Source organism: Zosterops lateralis (assembly GCF_965231275.1).
Source record: "Zosterops lateralis genome assembly, chromosome: 19".
NCBI lineage: Eukaryota > Metazoa > Chordata > Aves > Passeriformes > Zosteropidae > Zosterops > Zosterops lateralis.
In genome coordinates, this window is record NC_139779.1 from 4,907,483 (window position 1) to 4,922,693 (window position 15,211).

The following is a 15,211-nucleotide window of genomic DNA, read 5'->3' on the forward strand; positions in this document are numbered from 1 at the left end:
CCACCACCACCTCCCACCCTCCTGTATCCCAGAGATTTGGGTATGTGGGGAAAGGCCAGCGTGGCCTCCACCTAAGGTAGGAACAGCATGGCTCCTTCTGAGGTCTCCAGTTCAGGCAGTGCAGGCATACTGGGAATGGTCTGCAAAACTGGTGGGGAACCTCAGGGAAAGGTCTCTAGGAGAGGAAGAAAATGCAGTATGGTCCAGATGTGCTGGTGTGGGCAGGAGGTTGGAGAACTAGGGACCCTTGAATTCAGCAAAGACAAGGTTCCTGGACAGCAGGAGCATGGCAAAGGCTGACTAGAAGTAGGGTGGAAATGTTAACAGAGGAAGTTATTAAATGTTTAAACGAGTGACCTTGGGATGTAGTGGATGCTCCATGATGTAGAGCTTTAAAATCAAGATTTTGAACATCTCCTTCTGAAACATCTGTTCCAGACCAGCTGGAAGTTTTGGGGTGAGTGCAGGAATCTCTCTAGCCTACTCAGAAATTAAATTGGAGAAGGGCACCTGGATTTGTGGATCTGAAGTTCCTGTCAGGTTGAGCAGCCTGTGTGCCCTGTGGGATGAGGCAGCAGTGTTAGAGCAGCCCTGGTGCAGGGAGGTGGGAGGAAGCAGCTTGAACAGGGATGTGCAGCCTGAACAGCCAGGCAAAGCAAAGAGAGACAGGGAAATACCATGTTTTCACAGAACTGGAGGCAATAAAACATCAGTGACTCACCCAAGGCTGTGGGAAGAGTTTTCCAAGGTGAGGAAGAGGGTGTGATTTTAGAACAGAGCATAAAGCTGGACTGCCCCTGCCCAGGCTGGTCGCTGCCTTTCCTGCCCATTACCTCCTGTCTCACCTTGTCATTTCCTGAATGTTTATAATTTATTTGGCTTCTTTTGGATGTTTAGAAATAGTCAGTCACCCATCAGCAAGGGGTGATGGACTGTCTGACAGGGATTTGTCTGCTGGGAAAGGAAGAGCAGAACGAGAACGATCCCTGCCACCAGCATCCCTTACAGTGACTTCCCTCCTGTTTTTCTCTCTTTCTGCATTTCCTGGAAGAAGGAGGATGATGTGAGGATTGAGGCCTTTGAAGATGACTCTGAGACTGAAGGCAGTGGAGGAGAGATGGACATCAAGGAGCTCAGAGCCAAAAAGCAAGCGCTGGCCAGGAAAGTCGCTGAGCAGCAGCGCCGTCAAGACAAGATTCAGGTAGGATGGGCTGATCCCACCTTGCTGTGCCAGTGGTGCACAGCTCTTCTCCTACCATGCTTCAGTGGCCTCTTGGGATGTCCCATGGCACCTTAACCTTCCTGGGTGTAATGCCACATGCTGCCTCTATGAAACCCAGCAGCAAACAGCTTTGGCCCTTTGGAAGGTCTAAATCTGTGTTGCTGTCTCCACTCTGGGTAAGATCTGCCCTCCCAGGCCTTGAAATTAATGTTTTGGGGACCCTCTTGAAGCCAGACACAGCTTCCCTGTGGAGCTGCCAGCACACCCAGGAGTGGCAGGGCTGCTGGCTGCAGTGCTGTGTGTGCCAGGCACTAAGCTGTGCCCCAGGGCAGCAGCTCCTCTGTGTGTTTGCCAGTGAGCTGTGCCCCCACCCAGGGCAGAGGCTCCGTGACAGTGAGATTTGGTGAGAAATCAGCCTTCCTGTGCAGCAGGGCACAGGCAGACAAGGGAGAGGGTGGGACGTGAACGGCAGAGTTCATGCAGGAGCCAGCGCCGGAAAAATAGTCTGCGAACTGCTGCTGCAGCCAGAACGTTGCCATCGTTATGGGGACAAACAGACTGGATGCAGGTGATCCTGGCCTGGCCCTGGCCTGATGAGAGCGTGTTTCCCAGTGGGAGCTGGTGAAGTAAACTGGTTGGACTGGGAGCAGACTGCTGGCGATGCACCCTGTTGCTTTAAGAGCAATCTCACATGCATGGATGGCTGTTGGCTGCCTCCTCGCTCGCAACCCCTCTTCCTCCAGCCTCACAGCCCAGATGAGGATTTCTCAGCAGAGGAAAAATTCTCCCTGGCTCCCCTCCCCCTCACCTCCGCCCTCTCTAATGCCCAGGGCCCTTCACTTCCATAATTCTTCATTTTCCAGCCTTGAACGTAAGCCAGACACATCTGTCTGGCCATATGCGTGAACTCTGCAGTGTGTGCCGAGGTGGTTGTAAAACAGGGCTGCTGAAGGCCCTACTGGGAGAGCCTGCACATGTGTACCCTCGGGCTACTGGCGCCGGGCCCAGAACCACTGCGCTTCGCTTTTCCAAACCCACCCCAACCTTTTCAGATTTTGCCTTTTTTCTCTTTTTCTTTTTTTTTTTTTCCCTTTTTTTTTTTCTTTACATTTGAATTTGGAGCAATCCATATCAAGGCGAAGGTAGAAGTTTGTGTGCCGGGAGGGAGGGGCCGCCCCCACAAGCCGAGTCCATTATTGTTGGCAGGTACCTGGGTCACGTTAATACGAGGAGGAAGAAAGCAGCAACGAAAAAACGAGTGAGAGATTGGAGAGATGGGCTGTAAATTAAAGCGGCCTGAAGCCTTCCAGCCTCCCATGGTTGTTAAGCGGGAGGTGTAAGTAAATTCCCCACTTCCCACTGCCTTGTACAGACACAGCAAACAGGAACTGCACATGTTCGGGGAGGGCAGCGCGCGGCGGATCCCGGCGAGCGGCGCAGCTGCAGCAGGGCCCCCCGGGATGGCCGCTGCCCATTCTGCGGGGAGAGTGGGGGCTGCCTGATGTTGTCAGGGGCTTTCTCCCCCCGGCCTGCTCCTCCCTTCCTCCCTGGCTGTGCTGGGGCCGATGCTGGAAGGCAGAGAGAGGTCAAAATGAGGGTGTGGGCAGCTTCAGGGGCTGCACAGCTGAGAGCTGAGGTGCAGTTGGAGTCTGAAGGCGCGGGGTGGAGGAGAAGTCCTTGGGGTTTCAGTAAAGTCATCCAGGCCTTAGCTGGCTGGGAATGGCCTGGAGCAGAACATGTGTGCTTGCCCCGGTCCTCTCCCTGCCTGGGTACTGACCATGCAGCTGGAGCAGCAGAGGAGCTGGGAGGGAAATGCTGCCGGGGGAGGCCAGGTTGGAGTCAGCTCAGCATCCACCCCCTCCACTTTCCCTCTTAACCTGTGATCCTTGACCTTTCTGCTCCTCCCAACAGATTCAGTGTTTCATGGAGCTGGGGACCTTTTCCCTTCCCTGTTACAGCCTGTCATTCACTGCCCACCTAGGGAATGTCAGCTGCTCTCCAAGTCACCCTTTCATTTTTCTGGGGACAAGCCACAGCTCCATCTGAGTCCAGCAGATGTGGCTCCTGTCTCAGGAGACAGGACTCAGCTCCCCACACAGCAGTGGGGACTCAGGTCCAGGTGCTGTGGCTGCCTCCTGTGGAATCTGTGAGGGTGTGTGCAGTCCCCCAGGGTGCAGGGCAAAGCCTTCATCTCTCGGCTGTGTGGTTTCTTTCTGTGCCCAAGGAGAGTGTAGTGTCACAGCTTCACCTGGGACTTGCAGAGTTGTACTTCTGCTGAAGTCATTGCCTTCTCCCCTGCAGGTTTTCCTGCCTTTGCCCTGCTCCCCAGTCTCTGGCAGCCCAGCTGTGCTGCTGATTGACACCTTGAGGGGGATTTGAGCTTCATTGCTCTCCTTAGGTCCCTGTCCCTGCCCTGGCTGTGTGCAGGACTGTGACTCTGAGCTGCTGGGGAAGCACAGGTCCAGGCAGGATAAATGGCAAATGTGGAAGCCCTCAGCCAGCACCAGTTTAGAGGGAACTCAGCTCCATTCCCCTGCATAAGCACAGACCCCAAAACCATTACAATGAGAGGAAAGAAAGACTAGAGCAGGATCAGGTCTCTTGCATTCCTGGGCAGCTCTAGATGCAAAGCAGCTCTGTGGCTCTATTGCCAGGCTGCCACTGCCCTCACTGCATTCCCACACTGGGACAGAGCTAGTGACAGCTGGTGACAGCAGGGATGCATCAGGACGAGGTGGAAGACCAGGCACATCCCCGGGTGCTGCTCAGGTGTTTAGAGGGAGGAGAGGCCAGGCGGGCAGGTGGACAAGAAGAGATGGCAGCAACGCTGCTGGGGCAGGCAGAGCTCTCAGGCAGGGCTGTCCCCAAGCCACAGCCTGTCTCGCTGCTTGGCCAGCCCTCGGTCCATGCTGTTCAGCGTCCCCTGTCCTTTGTGCCGCCGCTGCGCGCTGGGAGCGGTCGAGTTTCCTGACCGGTTGAAAACATCCCACCTGAAACATAACAGGCTCTTCCTCTGGATGCTGCTATTGTTTTGCTCAGCATTACAGAAGCAGCTCAACCGGGGCGGCCAATTATGACATGTCTTCCCAAAATAGCCGCTCTCTCCTGTCCCTTCTGAGCCCACGGAACGGCCGCCCCCTTAAGATGCAGCCGCTCCTTTGTGGCGGTAGTGTGAGTAAGTGGCTAAATTTAGCCGTGTCCCATTCACGCTCTCCCTTCCCCGCAGGAACAATGCCGCGGGCGCACACGCGCCGGCACAGCACCTGCCTGGGAGCGGGTGCCTGCTGCCTGCGGAAGGCGCACACCCACCCACGGCGGCTCCGCCACGGCGGCGGCCCCGGTGTGCTACCAGGCACGGGGCACGTTTACTCCCGGGGAAGACGCTGGGGACGAACCTTGGGAGGAGGAAGCCCTGGAGCAGAGAGGCTCGGAGGAGGCATTGTTCTCGGCCCTGGAAAATCCGATCCCCGGGGAGCGCGCGGGGCTGGCAGGGGCAGCGGCGCCGGCTTTGGCCGCGCTTGGGGAGCGGGTGGTGGCAGGAGGGGAGGTGGTGGCAGGATGGTGGTGGCCCTTCCGGCCTGGCTGAGCGGCGTGACCCCGTGTGACCTTGTCGCTTTTCTCTTTGGCCTCTCTGCCATCCTGGCACCACGGGCAGGTGGAGTTTCGGGGTTCATGTGCAGAGCTCCAGGGTCCATGTGGAGCCTTCTCCTTTTTTCTATGCTGGTGGTGGACACCCTCAGTTCGCCTCCCTGTCGCTCTTCACAACGTCCTGGCTTTTGGGGGACCCGTCCTCTGCCCACGCTGGAAATCCTCCCCCGGGCACTGACTTCCGGGGAATTCCCCAGGTGATCCCAGCTGATGGATGAGCTGGGAATTTGGGACTGCGTGTGCAGGAGTGTCTGATCTCAGTGCTGCCACCAGCTGGGGCAGCCGGGGGAGCCACCTCCGGCTGCGGCCCAGCTCCTGGGAAAAGCCCCCGCGGCCGGAGCAGCGGGATGGGCAGGGGGCTGCGGGTGGGACCAGCGCTGACCACGCAGTCTGCGGGTGCAGGAGGCCAGGGGGGTGGAGCTAGCAGCCCAGAGAGGGCAAGGAGCCCCTGGTCTCAAAGGTCCACTGCCATGTCCAGGACCGTGGGGTCACCCTGCCACTGAGTTGAGCCAAGCCGAGCCTATTTGTTTAACCCAAATAAGCCAGAGCTAAAATCCGGCTGTCCCAAAACACTAGGGCCAGGGTGAGGCTGTAGCTCTGCTGTTCTATCCACCCGGGATAGAGCACTCCCCAGGGTGGTTTCCAAACCCCACCTCCCAACAGGACACACAGGCCATCTATCTCCCTGTCCTTGTTTTAGGGACACTGAGGCACAGTGGGACCAGCATCTCGCTTCTGGCAGCCCTAAAAGCACAGAAGCCAAGTCCCAAACATGGGCATCCCGATCCACACCCGCATTCTCCCCTTCCTCCCCACGGGGCCGTGCCCCACGGACCGGCAGAAGGGTTAAGGCAGAACTGGCCTCCCCAGTTCTGCCGCACATGGGCTCCTTTCATCTCTGGCGTGGGGCCAGCCAGCGTCCGCATGAATCACAGGCCACTCCTCTCTCCCCCAAACCCCTTGGCCGGAGGCTTCTGCAGCCTTTTACTCACACAAACAAAAATAAATCTCGCTGCCGGCCTCTGAACTCTGCAAAGGCGAGTTTCCCTCTGGCTCCCCGAGCGGCCCGGAGCTGTGCGCGGGGACTTGGCACGCTCCCCGCCGACCTCGCTCTTTCACTCCCGGCGCATCCTGTGTCCTTCTCTCACCGGGCGGCCCGGCGAGCGGAATGGGACGTGACGGCCGGCACAGGCGTTGCTGCCGGCTGCCAGGAACCGGCCGGGTACGGCCCGCCAGGGCCGCGGGGGCAAATGCCACACACGAGGGTACTGCCCTCCCCACCGTCACCGCCGTGCCCCCCGCCAGAGGGGTAGGTGAGCGTCCTGCTGACGCTCCTGAGGTCACCTGCAGGGGCTGGGGTGAGTCACAGGCTCAGGAAGCGTATTGGGGTGCAGGCAGGGATCCCCTCCTGCCACCAGCTCTTGTTCACATAGGGCTGTCACTGTTCAGTGGAGACTGTGTGGTTTCACCCCCACTTCCTGCAACTTCAGGGCCATTGACCTCTTTGGAAGCCACACAAGAGACTTGCCACTCTCTGAGCCTCTGCATTGGTCAATGAGGCCCTTCTCTATCTCCCCAAGGCAGGTGTGCAGGGTCCAGTGCCTCTCAGGGACAAGCAGCTCCTCTCACACCCCAAAACCCTATGGAGACACCCCACCTGCTGTTCTCCTTGTGGTGAGGAGGCAGCAGCAGCTCCATGCTGGGGTTGGTTCCAGGTGGTCCCTGACTGTAGCTCTTCCTGTGTCACCAGTGAGTGCCCAGGCAGAGCACAGGCAGGGATGGCATCTAGCACGTGGCTGGTACAGAGCTGCAGCCTGGCGACACTGGTGTGTCCTCTGTGTGAGGAGGAAGGCACGTCCTGCAGACAGGACCTGGCATACTCCCTGCTCTGCCTGACACCCCTCAGGGTTTGTGGGAGCCACATCCCCAGGACCAGCACTGCCAGAAGGAGGGTGGGAGGCACGTGGTGAGGTTCTGGTTGCTGCCTTGCCTGGAGACACTTGTGGGAGGTGGCAGCATCAATTTAAAGCCTTGATTTAAAGCCAGATGACAACACTTGGAAATGAATTAAAAACCACTTCTTTCCATGGCCACTGCTGGCCCATGCAGCTCGTTGTTCCAGGGCGCCTCCAAGGGTTTGGCATGACTGAGGGAGGGTTGGGATCCTCACTGCGGGCAGGGGGAGCTCCCCATACCATTGGGCAGGACAGGCTTGGTGGTCACCATGTGTGCCCAGGGCACATCTGGGGGTCCAAGCCCAGTCTCAGAAGGGTTTGCATGGTGGATGTGTTCCACAGCAGCTCTTCTGTGCTCTAGGGGTGACGGGTTCCTATTAGAGGCAACAAACATCAGCGAGTCCAGGGAAGCTATTTTTAAGCAGAGGAAGCACTAGAATAGCATCCTGAGTTTTTTAAGCCTGTGGCTTACTAAAGAGCCCAAGTCCTTCGAGAGCCTCGAAAGTCATACGTGAGCTCTGGGCTCCCGTTCTGGCAACTGGCATTGGCCAGAGGTCCAGGTGCAGCCCAGAGGGCAGCCAGTGAGCCCCAGCAGACCCTCCCCCTGTGAGTGTGAGCACCTCTGTCTCTATGGGTGTGAAGGTCTCAACCAAGGACAGTACTGAGAGTTTTCAGGGCTGGAACCCACCTGGTTTCCCAGCTGGATGGAGTTGGAAAAGGCAAGGCATGTGCAGGAGGTGGTAGGACAGTGAAGGAGATATTCAGACAAGGATCCCTACACCACCGACCTCTGGCTGCCTGTTTGGGGTCCCTGTGTTAGGAGGCTGTTGGCAGGACTTATGCATCCGAAACTGGTTTGTTTTGTGTGTTGTCACCTTGACCTGTTTCCATACAAAACCCCAGAACCCCTGTCCTCCCTCCCCCTTGGCACCAGTGCAGATTATCCTGGCAACTGCCAGTCCCACCAAATAGGACCATTCCCAAAATACCTCCATTTTCAAGACTGGTCCCAGTTCTCCCAAAGCCTGGACAGGGCTGTTTTCTAGGAGAATGTTTTCTTGGAGATTTTTGCCATCCACGTGCACTATGGGCCTGCAGGAGCTGATGTTTGGGGTGTGCAGGTGGGATGGATGCTGCCTCCTCCCAGTCCCCTTCACATGGATCTGTACGTGCCAGCCAGGCTTATCTTCTATTCTCAGGGTCCACGGGTCGTAGGACTGACATCCTCCTTACTCACCATGTGTCCTTCCTTCTCCTCCAGGCTGTGCTGAAAGACCAGAGCCAAATGAGGCAGATGGAGCTGGAGATCAGACCAGTCTTTCTGGTCCCGGACACCAACGGTTTCATCGACCACCTCGGCAGTTTGGTCACACTGCTGGATTGCAGGAAGTTCATCTTGGTGGTGCCCCTGATCGGTGAGTAGGGCCAGTGCTGTGGTGGGGGCTTCCCCTCTCCCCTGGTGTGGTCTGTCCTTCCAGTCTGGCTCCCTCTCTCCATGCCCCATGTGCCCACAGTGCCTGTGTGGTCTGGAGCTGGTCAGCTCATGCTGTGGGACTAGACTTCATCTTGCCCTGTCTCAACCCAGTCGTTGTTGGCATTCCTTCAGCCCCTGTCACCCTGCTCCCTCCCTGCCAGCCTTCTGCCCACAGCACTCAGCAAACTTCTCCAGTGCATTTGGGGATGCCAGGGGCTGGGAGAAAGCAAATGGGTGTTAAATGGGATTTGGAGGGAATTTCAAAGGGGGCAAGGAGGAGGAATTGTTAAACAATCAGAGCAGATAGCTTATCCCAGCTGAGCTGGGGCTTAGGCAGGCTGAGCAAATGGCCGGCCTGTGTCCCAGCGTCTCGGAGCTGCTCAAGCCCAGCCCTTCTTTTTATCCTTATAAAGCTCGCAGTAAAACAGCAAGCTGGTTCCCGTTATTGGTAAACACTCACCCTGGCAGATAACGGCTGTGCTGCTGGGTGGTCTCCCGGGGTGGCGGCAGCATTTGGTTCGATGCCTCTGCTCTGATTGTTTGATCACGCTCCGGGCTGGAGGTGCCGCTCCTCCGGCCACTGGCACTCGGGCGCCTGGCACGGCCCCGTGCCAGCCTGGCACTCACAGAATCCCTGAGGACAGCAGGAGAGGCTGGGGCAGGAGTGGGGCTGAGCATTGCAGAGCCTACATCCCATCCACAGCCCCAGGAAGCCAGGGACCAGCTGGGTCCCGTGGGTATCTCCGGTGTCCAGGCAGTGAGGTGGCACAGGTACACCCCGTGGCATGTGGGGGTGCTGCCCTCCGAGTAACTGTGGGGATTCCTTCTCAGCTCCTGGTGTCCAGCACACAGCTCTGCAGTCCCAGAGCAAACATCCAGCTGCTGCCCTTCCCCTCAGGCTGAGCAGCCCAGCTTAGGAGGGATTCCTGAGGCTGGGGATGGCACCCCTGGGTAGGGAGAGCAGGGCTGGATGCCTGCCCAGCTCAGCACAGGAGTTGCCAAGTTGCTCTGTGGCTTGGCACTGCAGAAGTCAAGGGAAGGCAGTCAGCAGCACCAGCAGAGCCTGGGAAGCCCTGGGGGCTGTGGGGCATATTAACACCTGGGAGAGCTGGGACCTGCCCTGAAGCCATGGTTTTGCTTCCTGGTGCACTCCAGTGGTTGCTGGGAGGCTTCTCCATCAAACCCCAACCAAGGGCAGCAGGAGACCTGAAAATTCTGGTCCTCTTCCTGTCCAAGATGCTGCTCCCCTCAACCTGCAAAACAAGCCTGGCCTGCCCTTCCACAGGCATGAATGAGCACTTTTACTGCCCTCCTGCCTCATCATATGAGGACAGAGTAACTCATCTTCCACTGCTGCCACAAGCCTCCCAGAAGCACCTCAAAGCCAGCAAGTCCCTGTCCATGAACGGGTTGGTCACATTCCCCCTCATCCCCCAGGATAGCCATCAGCATAGGCAGGAGGAAGCCATCCCCTGAGCCTGTCACTGCTGGGGACAGAGGCCTTGGTGCCATGTCCCATGGGAGCAGACTGGAGAGAGGCACAGTGCCCTTCCCCCGGCACTGCTCCCTGCTCTTCCCGGGGATGCAGCAAGGGGTTAAGCGCTTGGCTTCTCGTTGGGTTTGTTTCTCTTGCTCTTTAACCTGCTCTGTGCTCCTTGAGCCTGACCCCGCCATGGAGAAGCCAGGCCTGGTGCAGAAGCACAAACAAGCCTCCCCTTTGAAGCCTGTTTAGCTTGGAAGCAGGAAGGCGGATTTCGGGAGGGAATACCAGCTTTTCCTGTTTGATGTTCCGTTCTTGCACGGCTCCCCCCACCCCGGGCCCAGCCGTGCATTGTGTGGAAATGGCAGCATCAGGTCGGTAGCAAGAAGAGTCTCCAGCCAGGGAAGAGCAAAGCAACTCCACGCAGATTTAATTGGAATACCCAGACAGTGAGTGCCAGTCTCACCATGGAACAGAGCGATCACGCAGGCTCCCTGGGCAGTGATTCACAGCACTGGGGAGAGGCCTCAGACCCCGAGCTCTCTCCCCGAACCCCCCAAGGAATGCATAGTTCCCACTTGAACTCAGGACTTGGCTCCAAGCTCGGAAACAATCTTCAGAAATGAAGCCATGGCTCAAACACACACACACACACACACACACACAGAGTGCAGAGGCTGCCTCGCGCACACGTGCACACCAGCTCTGTGCACACGCAGCCCCGTGCACCAGCACAGCCAGGGGACACTTGTTTGCACATCTGGATACACATTTGTGTGCCCAGCCCTGCTGCCAGCTGTGAGGCTGAGCATACCAAGGGTGTGTCCAGATGTGCTCACGAGCATCGTCACTCGTGCACGCTGAGCAGCTCTTCCAGCAGCCCCAGCACCCAGGGGTTGCTGCCTCTTGGAGCTCTGGGGTCCCTTGGGCTCATCGGGCTGGAGCAGCTGGAGTTCCCAACCACTTGGCAGCAGTACAAGAGGTTCCAGTCAAGGTGAACAGGCTGGGAATTCACCTGGATTCCAAGCTCGTCTCGAGGCAGGACAGATGCGCAAAGCCAGATGGGTGAGGTGTTGAAAGGAGTGTGTTCCCTGCCAGGAGCACGGGGTGGTGGCTTCAAGTGGGAAAACAGGCCTGGGATTTGTGTGGGAAATAGTGCCAGGGTGGGAACTGCCTGCTTCCTGTTCCCATGTGCAGCCCTGCAGTCAGACAGTGCAGAGCCAAGCAGTGCCACACGGGCAGGAGGCACAGTGCCACCAGCCATCGCTGTGCTCAGAGATAGAGGAGCAGGATGCAGGAGTTCAGGGTTTCCTGACAGCCCCGGGCACGGACGTGCTGTTGGTCACGCCACAGGAGTGTGGGGTGGGGGGCACAGCGATGCTCCCTGGGGTTTAGCAGGGCAGAACCAGTTGCCCTCACACTGCGGGGGTGAGGTGCCTGCGCTCTCGGGGCCGAGCCAGGTGACCCGTGGAGGTGGAAGGCAGCAAAGCTTTTCCAGACCCGCAGCCAAGTCCAGGAGCACAGGGACACTGCAGCAGCTGAACCCAGATTTCCTGAGCCAGCTCCCAGTGCCCCGGCCCTGAGGCCTTGGCAACTTGCGTGCTCCAGCAGCAGGTCACGGGAGCACCTTGTCCCATAGTAACTGTACCTCCTCTTCCTGTTTGAAGTGATAAACGAGCTGGATGGCCTGGCCAAGGGCCCAGAGATGGAGCACCGGGCTGCAGGCTATGCCCGCCAAGTGCAGGAGAGAGCCAGGAAGTCCATCGAGTTCCTGGAGGAGCGATTCGAGAGCCGGGACAACTGTTTGAGGGCTCTGACCAGCCGAGGCAACGAGCTGGAGTCCATCTCCTTCCGCAGTGAAGACACCACTGGCCAGCAGGTAAGGGACATCCTGGACTCTGAGGGCCACCACCTCCTTGGGGAAAACCAGGGACCCTGAGGTCCCTGAGCTCTGGGCAGGGGGTGGCTCTGTGCTCCCACATTGCTGGTGGCTGAGCAGGCCCTTATATCTCAACTTGGGGTGGCCCTGCTCTCACTGAGCTGTGTTGGAGTGTCTCAAGGTGGTACAGCAGTCAGGGTGGTGGGAGTACAAAGTTTTCCCTGCCAAGGTTAACCTTGCCCTTTCTTTTCCAGGGAAACAATGATGACCTGATTCTGTCCTGCTGCCTCCACTATTGCAATGACAAGGCCAAGGATTTCATGCCCTCCAACAAAGGTGGGACATCCTCACATCTTCTTTGTCCCTTCTCTGTGGCATTCCACAGACTCCTCCCGTTTCTCTTTCATGGCCCTTGGATCTGTTCCCTCCTGCATTTTGCCTCTTTCAACACCCAGGTGCCACCTCCTGCCTCCGGTCAGCCCCAGGCTGTGCCACTCCCACCTCATTGCCAAATGTCACCTCATGGCACCTTGGGGATGCCCCAGCCTGTGACAAACTCATTATAAACATCCACAGAGCCATTTTTGTGGTGACAAAGGGCCAGAAAATGCCTCCTCCCCATGACCCCTGATGCCTTCCGTCCAGGACTCTTTCTTCTCTGGATTCCTGGCTGGCATCAGCCATGTGTGCTGGGACCAGAGAGCCTCCAGGCTGTTGCCAGGGCGGCAGGGATGGGAATCGCATCAGCAGCTGCCCAAGAAATCAACCCACATTTGTCAGCACGAATTCTTAGCAGCTTAACTTGTCAGATTCACAGAGAAACCGTCACCAAATGTTTATGTGCAAATGATGCTGAATTTTGAAATCATGTGGATTATGGGGAATGGGGCCTGACAAGCTGACAGCCTCTGGTTTGTAACAAGGAGGCTCGTCACCAGCGCGGGGCAGAGGATGTTTATTGTTACACATTTCTTAAAGTGTCCGCGCAAAACCTCCCAGTCCCACTTGAGGCAGCTCTCAGTCCCTGGCCTGTCTTCCTACTGAGCCCCCAATTCCCTTCCTTCCAGCACAGGCCAGCTGGGTGCTCACCCACCATCCCCAGCCCCGACACCATGACCGTAGCCCGCATTCCTGGCCACCCTCCCCTTCCCCTCGTCCTGCTGCTCCCTGCACAGCCAATCTGGGCCCATGTTGGGCTCCCATAAACTCTGTTTTTTCCATTCCCGTCCTGGCTCGGAGGCACTGTGTTTCCTGTGCTCATAGGAACAGTACTCTGGTCACAGGACCCAGCTGCTTACACATACCCCATATGCTTCCCCTGCCTCGCACACACGTAAGCGTGGCTCCCACATCCCAGCCCGGCGCGTTGCGTGCGGGGCAGCTCATCCATCTGGGGGCAAGATCCCTTCGGTTGTTTCTCAGGCATCAACTCTCAGTGTCTGTGTGAGCCCCAGCCAGAAACGCCTCAGTGTCAGTGGCGACTCCAAAAAAGCTCCGCAAGAAATAAGGGGTGGCTTTAGATCTTATAATGAGATCAACAGAATAATAGCACCAGCTTCCTGCTGGAGCCAGGGTCGCAGGCCGTCTTCCTGGCCTGGGTCAGGCAGGGACCTTCTCTTCCCAGCCTGTGGCCAGTCCACCACCCCTGTGGGCAGTGGGCAGTGATGACAAATCACCCCTGGGTGGCAGAGAGGGGAGCTGATGGCCTTTGGGATGCTGGGATGTCTCCAAGGCCCACCAGGAAGCTTGGCAAAGGAGCAGGGAGCTGAGAGCTGCTCCCTGCAGGTAGGGATGGGTGGAAGGCCTGGGGCAGGTCTGAGCTTCACCGTGCTCTGTGTGTGTGTGTCTTGTTGCAGACGATCCCATCCGTTTGCTCAGGGAAGTGGTTCTGCTGACGGACGACCGCAACCTGCGAGTCAAAGCTCTGACCCGCAACGTGCCGGTGCGGGACATCCCCACCTTCCTCAAGTGGGCTCAGGAGGGCTGAGGGGGCCAGGTGGGGCCCAGGGCCCCTGAGCGAGTCACGCAGCCCCTGACGGTGGGAGCCCGGCTCCAGCGGCGGCCGCGCCGCACCGCCACCGCCGCCAGCCCACCACGAACAATAAACGCCACGTCTTCAACCCACCCCAGAATGGCCGTGCTGCCGAGGGCCCCCCGAGGGCAGACCAGCCGGGAAAGGTCATTGCTGTGGATGGTTCACGTGGAGGCTGGGCCGTTGAGGGTCCCGCCGGCCTTTGGGCAGTGCCAGCGTGGAGCTGGAGAGCCCCGCTGACGAGGGAAGCTTTGGGTGAGCCCTGTGCTGGATCACCACCAGCCTTTCGCTTGGTTTGCTTGGGTGCAGAGAGCTCGAGTCACGCCTCGGCGGCTCTTTGGGTTTGTAGGCTGCGTAGGGCAGAGATTGGGGACACGCCGGCACAGACTTTGGGATTGCTTAGTCCAGCCTGTACATCTTGGAGAGGCCATGGGCTTCAAGGGCAGGTTTCCCCCTGCCCCAGCCTGTTTGTCCTGCATGGCCAGACAGCTCCAGGTCCCCATCCCCTTCCCCATTGTGTGCTTCCCCATGCAGGAGTGCTGCTTGCAGAGGGGTTTGGCCTCTCTGTGCTGCGGGGTTTGCTTGTTGAGTTTCATTTTTTCAGTGTAGGTTAGTTTTCAGGTGTGTGCCCTGCCTGCTTTGCTGGGGGAGGCTTTGAACACCCCCACAGCTGCTTTGTCCTGCCATTACTTGCCCCTTCCCTTCTCCCCCAGATCCCTTAGTCCTACCCTGCTACCTTTAGGCACGCTTTTGACCTAAGACTCTGTGTGAGGCTAACAGAATTCTCCAAGGACCCAGCACCGGCTGTCCCATGGGTACTGTGTGTCCTCACATTGCCACAGGCCCCTCTTCCATGTGGGATCTGGCTTCTGCCTATGGCTGCAGAGTCAGAGAGAACCACAGAAATGCTCAGACCTAGCATTTGCCTAGCTGAGAGGGTCCATGGATGGAGCTATTGCCTTGTCCCTGGGTCATTTTGCACTTGGATTTGGGGTTGGGGTGCTGCTAAGCCTTCCACACCCCACATCGTCCCATCACCAAGTGTCCTGTCCCCAGTGACAAACCAGATACAGAAGCTAAGAGGGAGCATTAACCCCTGAACCAGAGCCCCTGGAGCTCTGTCAAGTCACAGTCCCATGAGCCTAGGGTGGGAGCAACCCCAAGGCCACCCCTGGTCCCCGCTGGGGCGCTGCAGCCATAGGAGGAAAGTGTCAGAGGTGGCAGAGGAAGCAGCAGGACAGAGCCCAGTGTTTTCCTTTCCTGTGTGGGTGGCTCAGACCCAGTATCTGCATCAGGAAGCCCAGTTACCCCTGTGCCAGCTGCCCACCCCACGGCCAGAGCCAGCAGCAGGGTCAGAGCCTCGGCAGCACGATGGACACACAGGGTTTGTGCTGGATAACCTGTGCCAGAGCAGTGCCCAGCCTGGGACACAGCCCACAGAGACTTTGGGGTGCCCGCTGTGGGGCACACGGAGCCATCAGCACAGCACCCACGCCCCAGTTCCTTGCCCACAGCCGTGCT

The 15,211-nt window shown here is 58.1% G+C and overlaps 1 protein-coding gene across 3 annotated transcripts in view; it reads left to right on the forward strand.

Moving 5' to 3' along the window:
- SMG6 (SMG6 nonsense mediated mRNA decay factor) overlaps positions 1 to 14,370 on the forward strand; it is a gene marked incomplete at its 5' end in the record, with an annotated part of 104,496 nt that extends 90,126 nt beyond the window's left edge. For 2 of the 3 annotated variants that reach the window (XM_083875070.1, XM_083875071.1), the window contains 5 exons: positions 1,052 to 1,201; positions 8,087 to 8,240; positions 11,447 to 11,658; positions 11,913 to 11,994; positions 13,515 to 14,370. In XM_083875070.1, the coding sequence (XP_083731196.1) occupies positions 1,052 to 1,201; positions 8,087 to 8,240; positions 11,447 to 11,658; positions 11,913 to 11,994; positions 13,515 to 13,645 (729 nt within the window). In that variant the 3' untranslated portion in view covers positions 13,646 to 14,370. The remainder of the gene's footprint in view (positions 1 to 1,051; positions 1,202 to 8,086; positions 8,241 to 11,446; positions 11,659 to 11,912; positions 11,995 to 13,514) is intronic. The other variant, XM_083875069.1, reaches the window with a different exon arrangement.
- Positions 14,371 to 15,211: the final 841 nt, after the last annotated feature.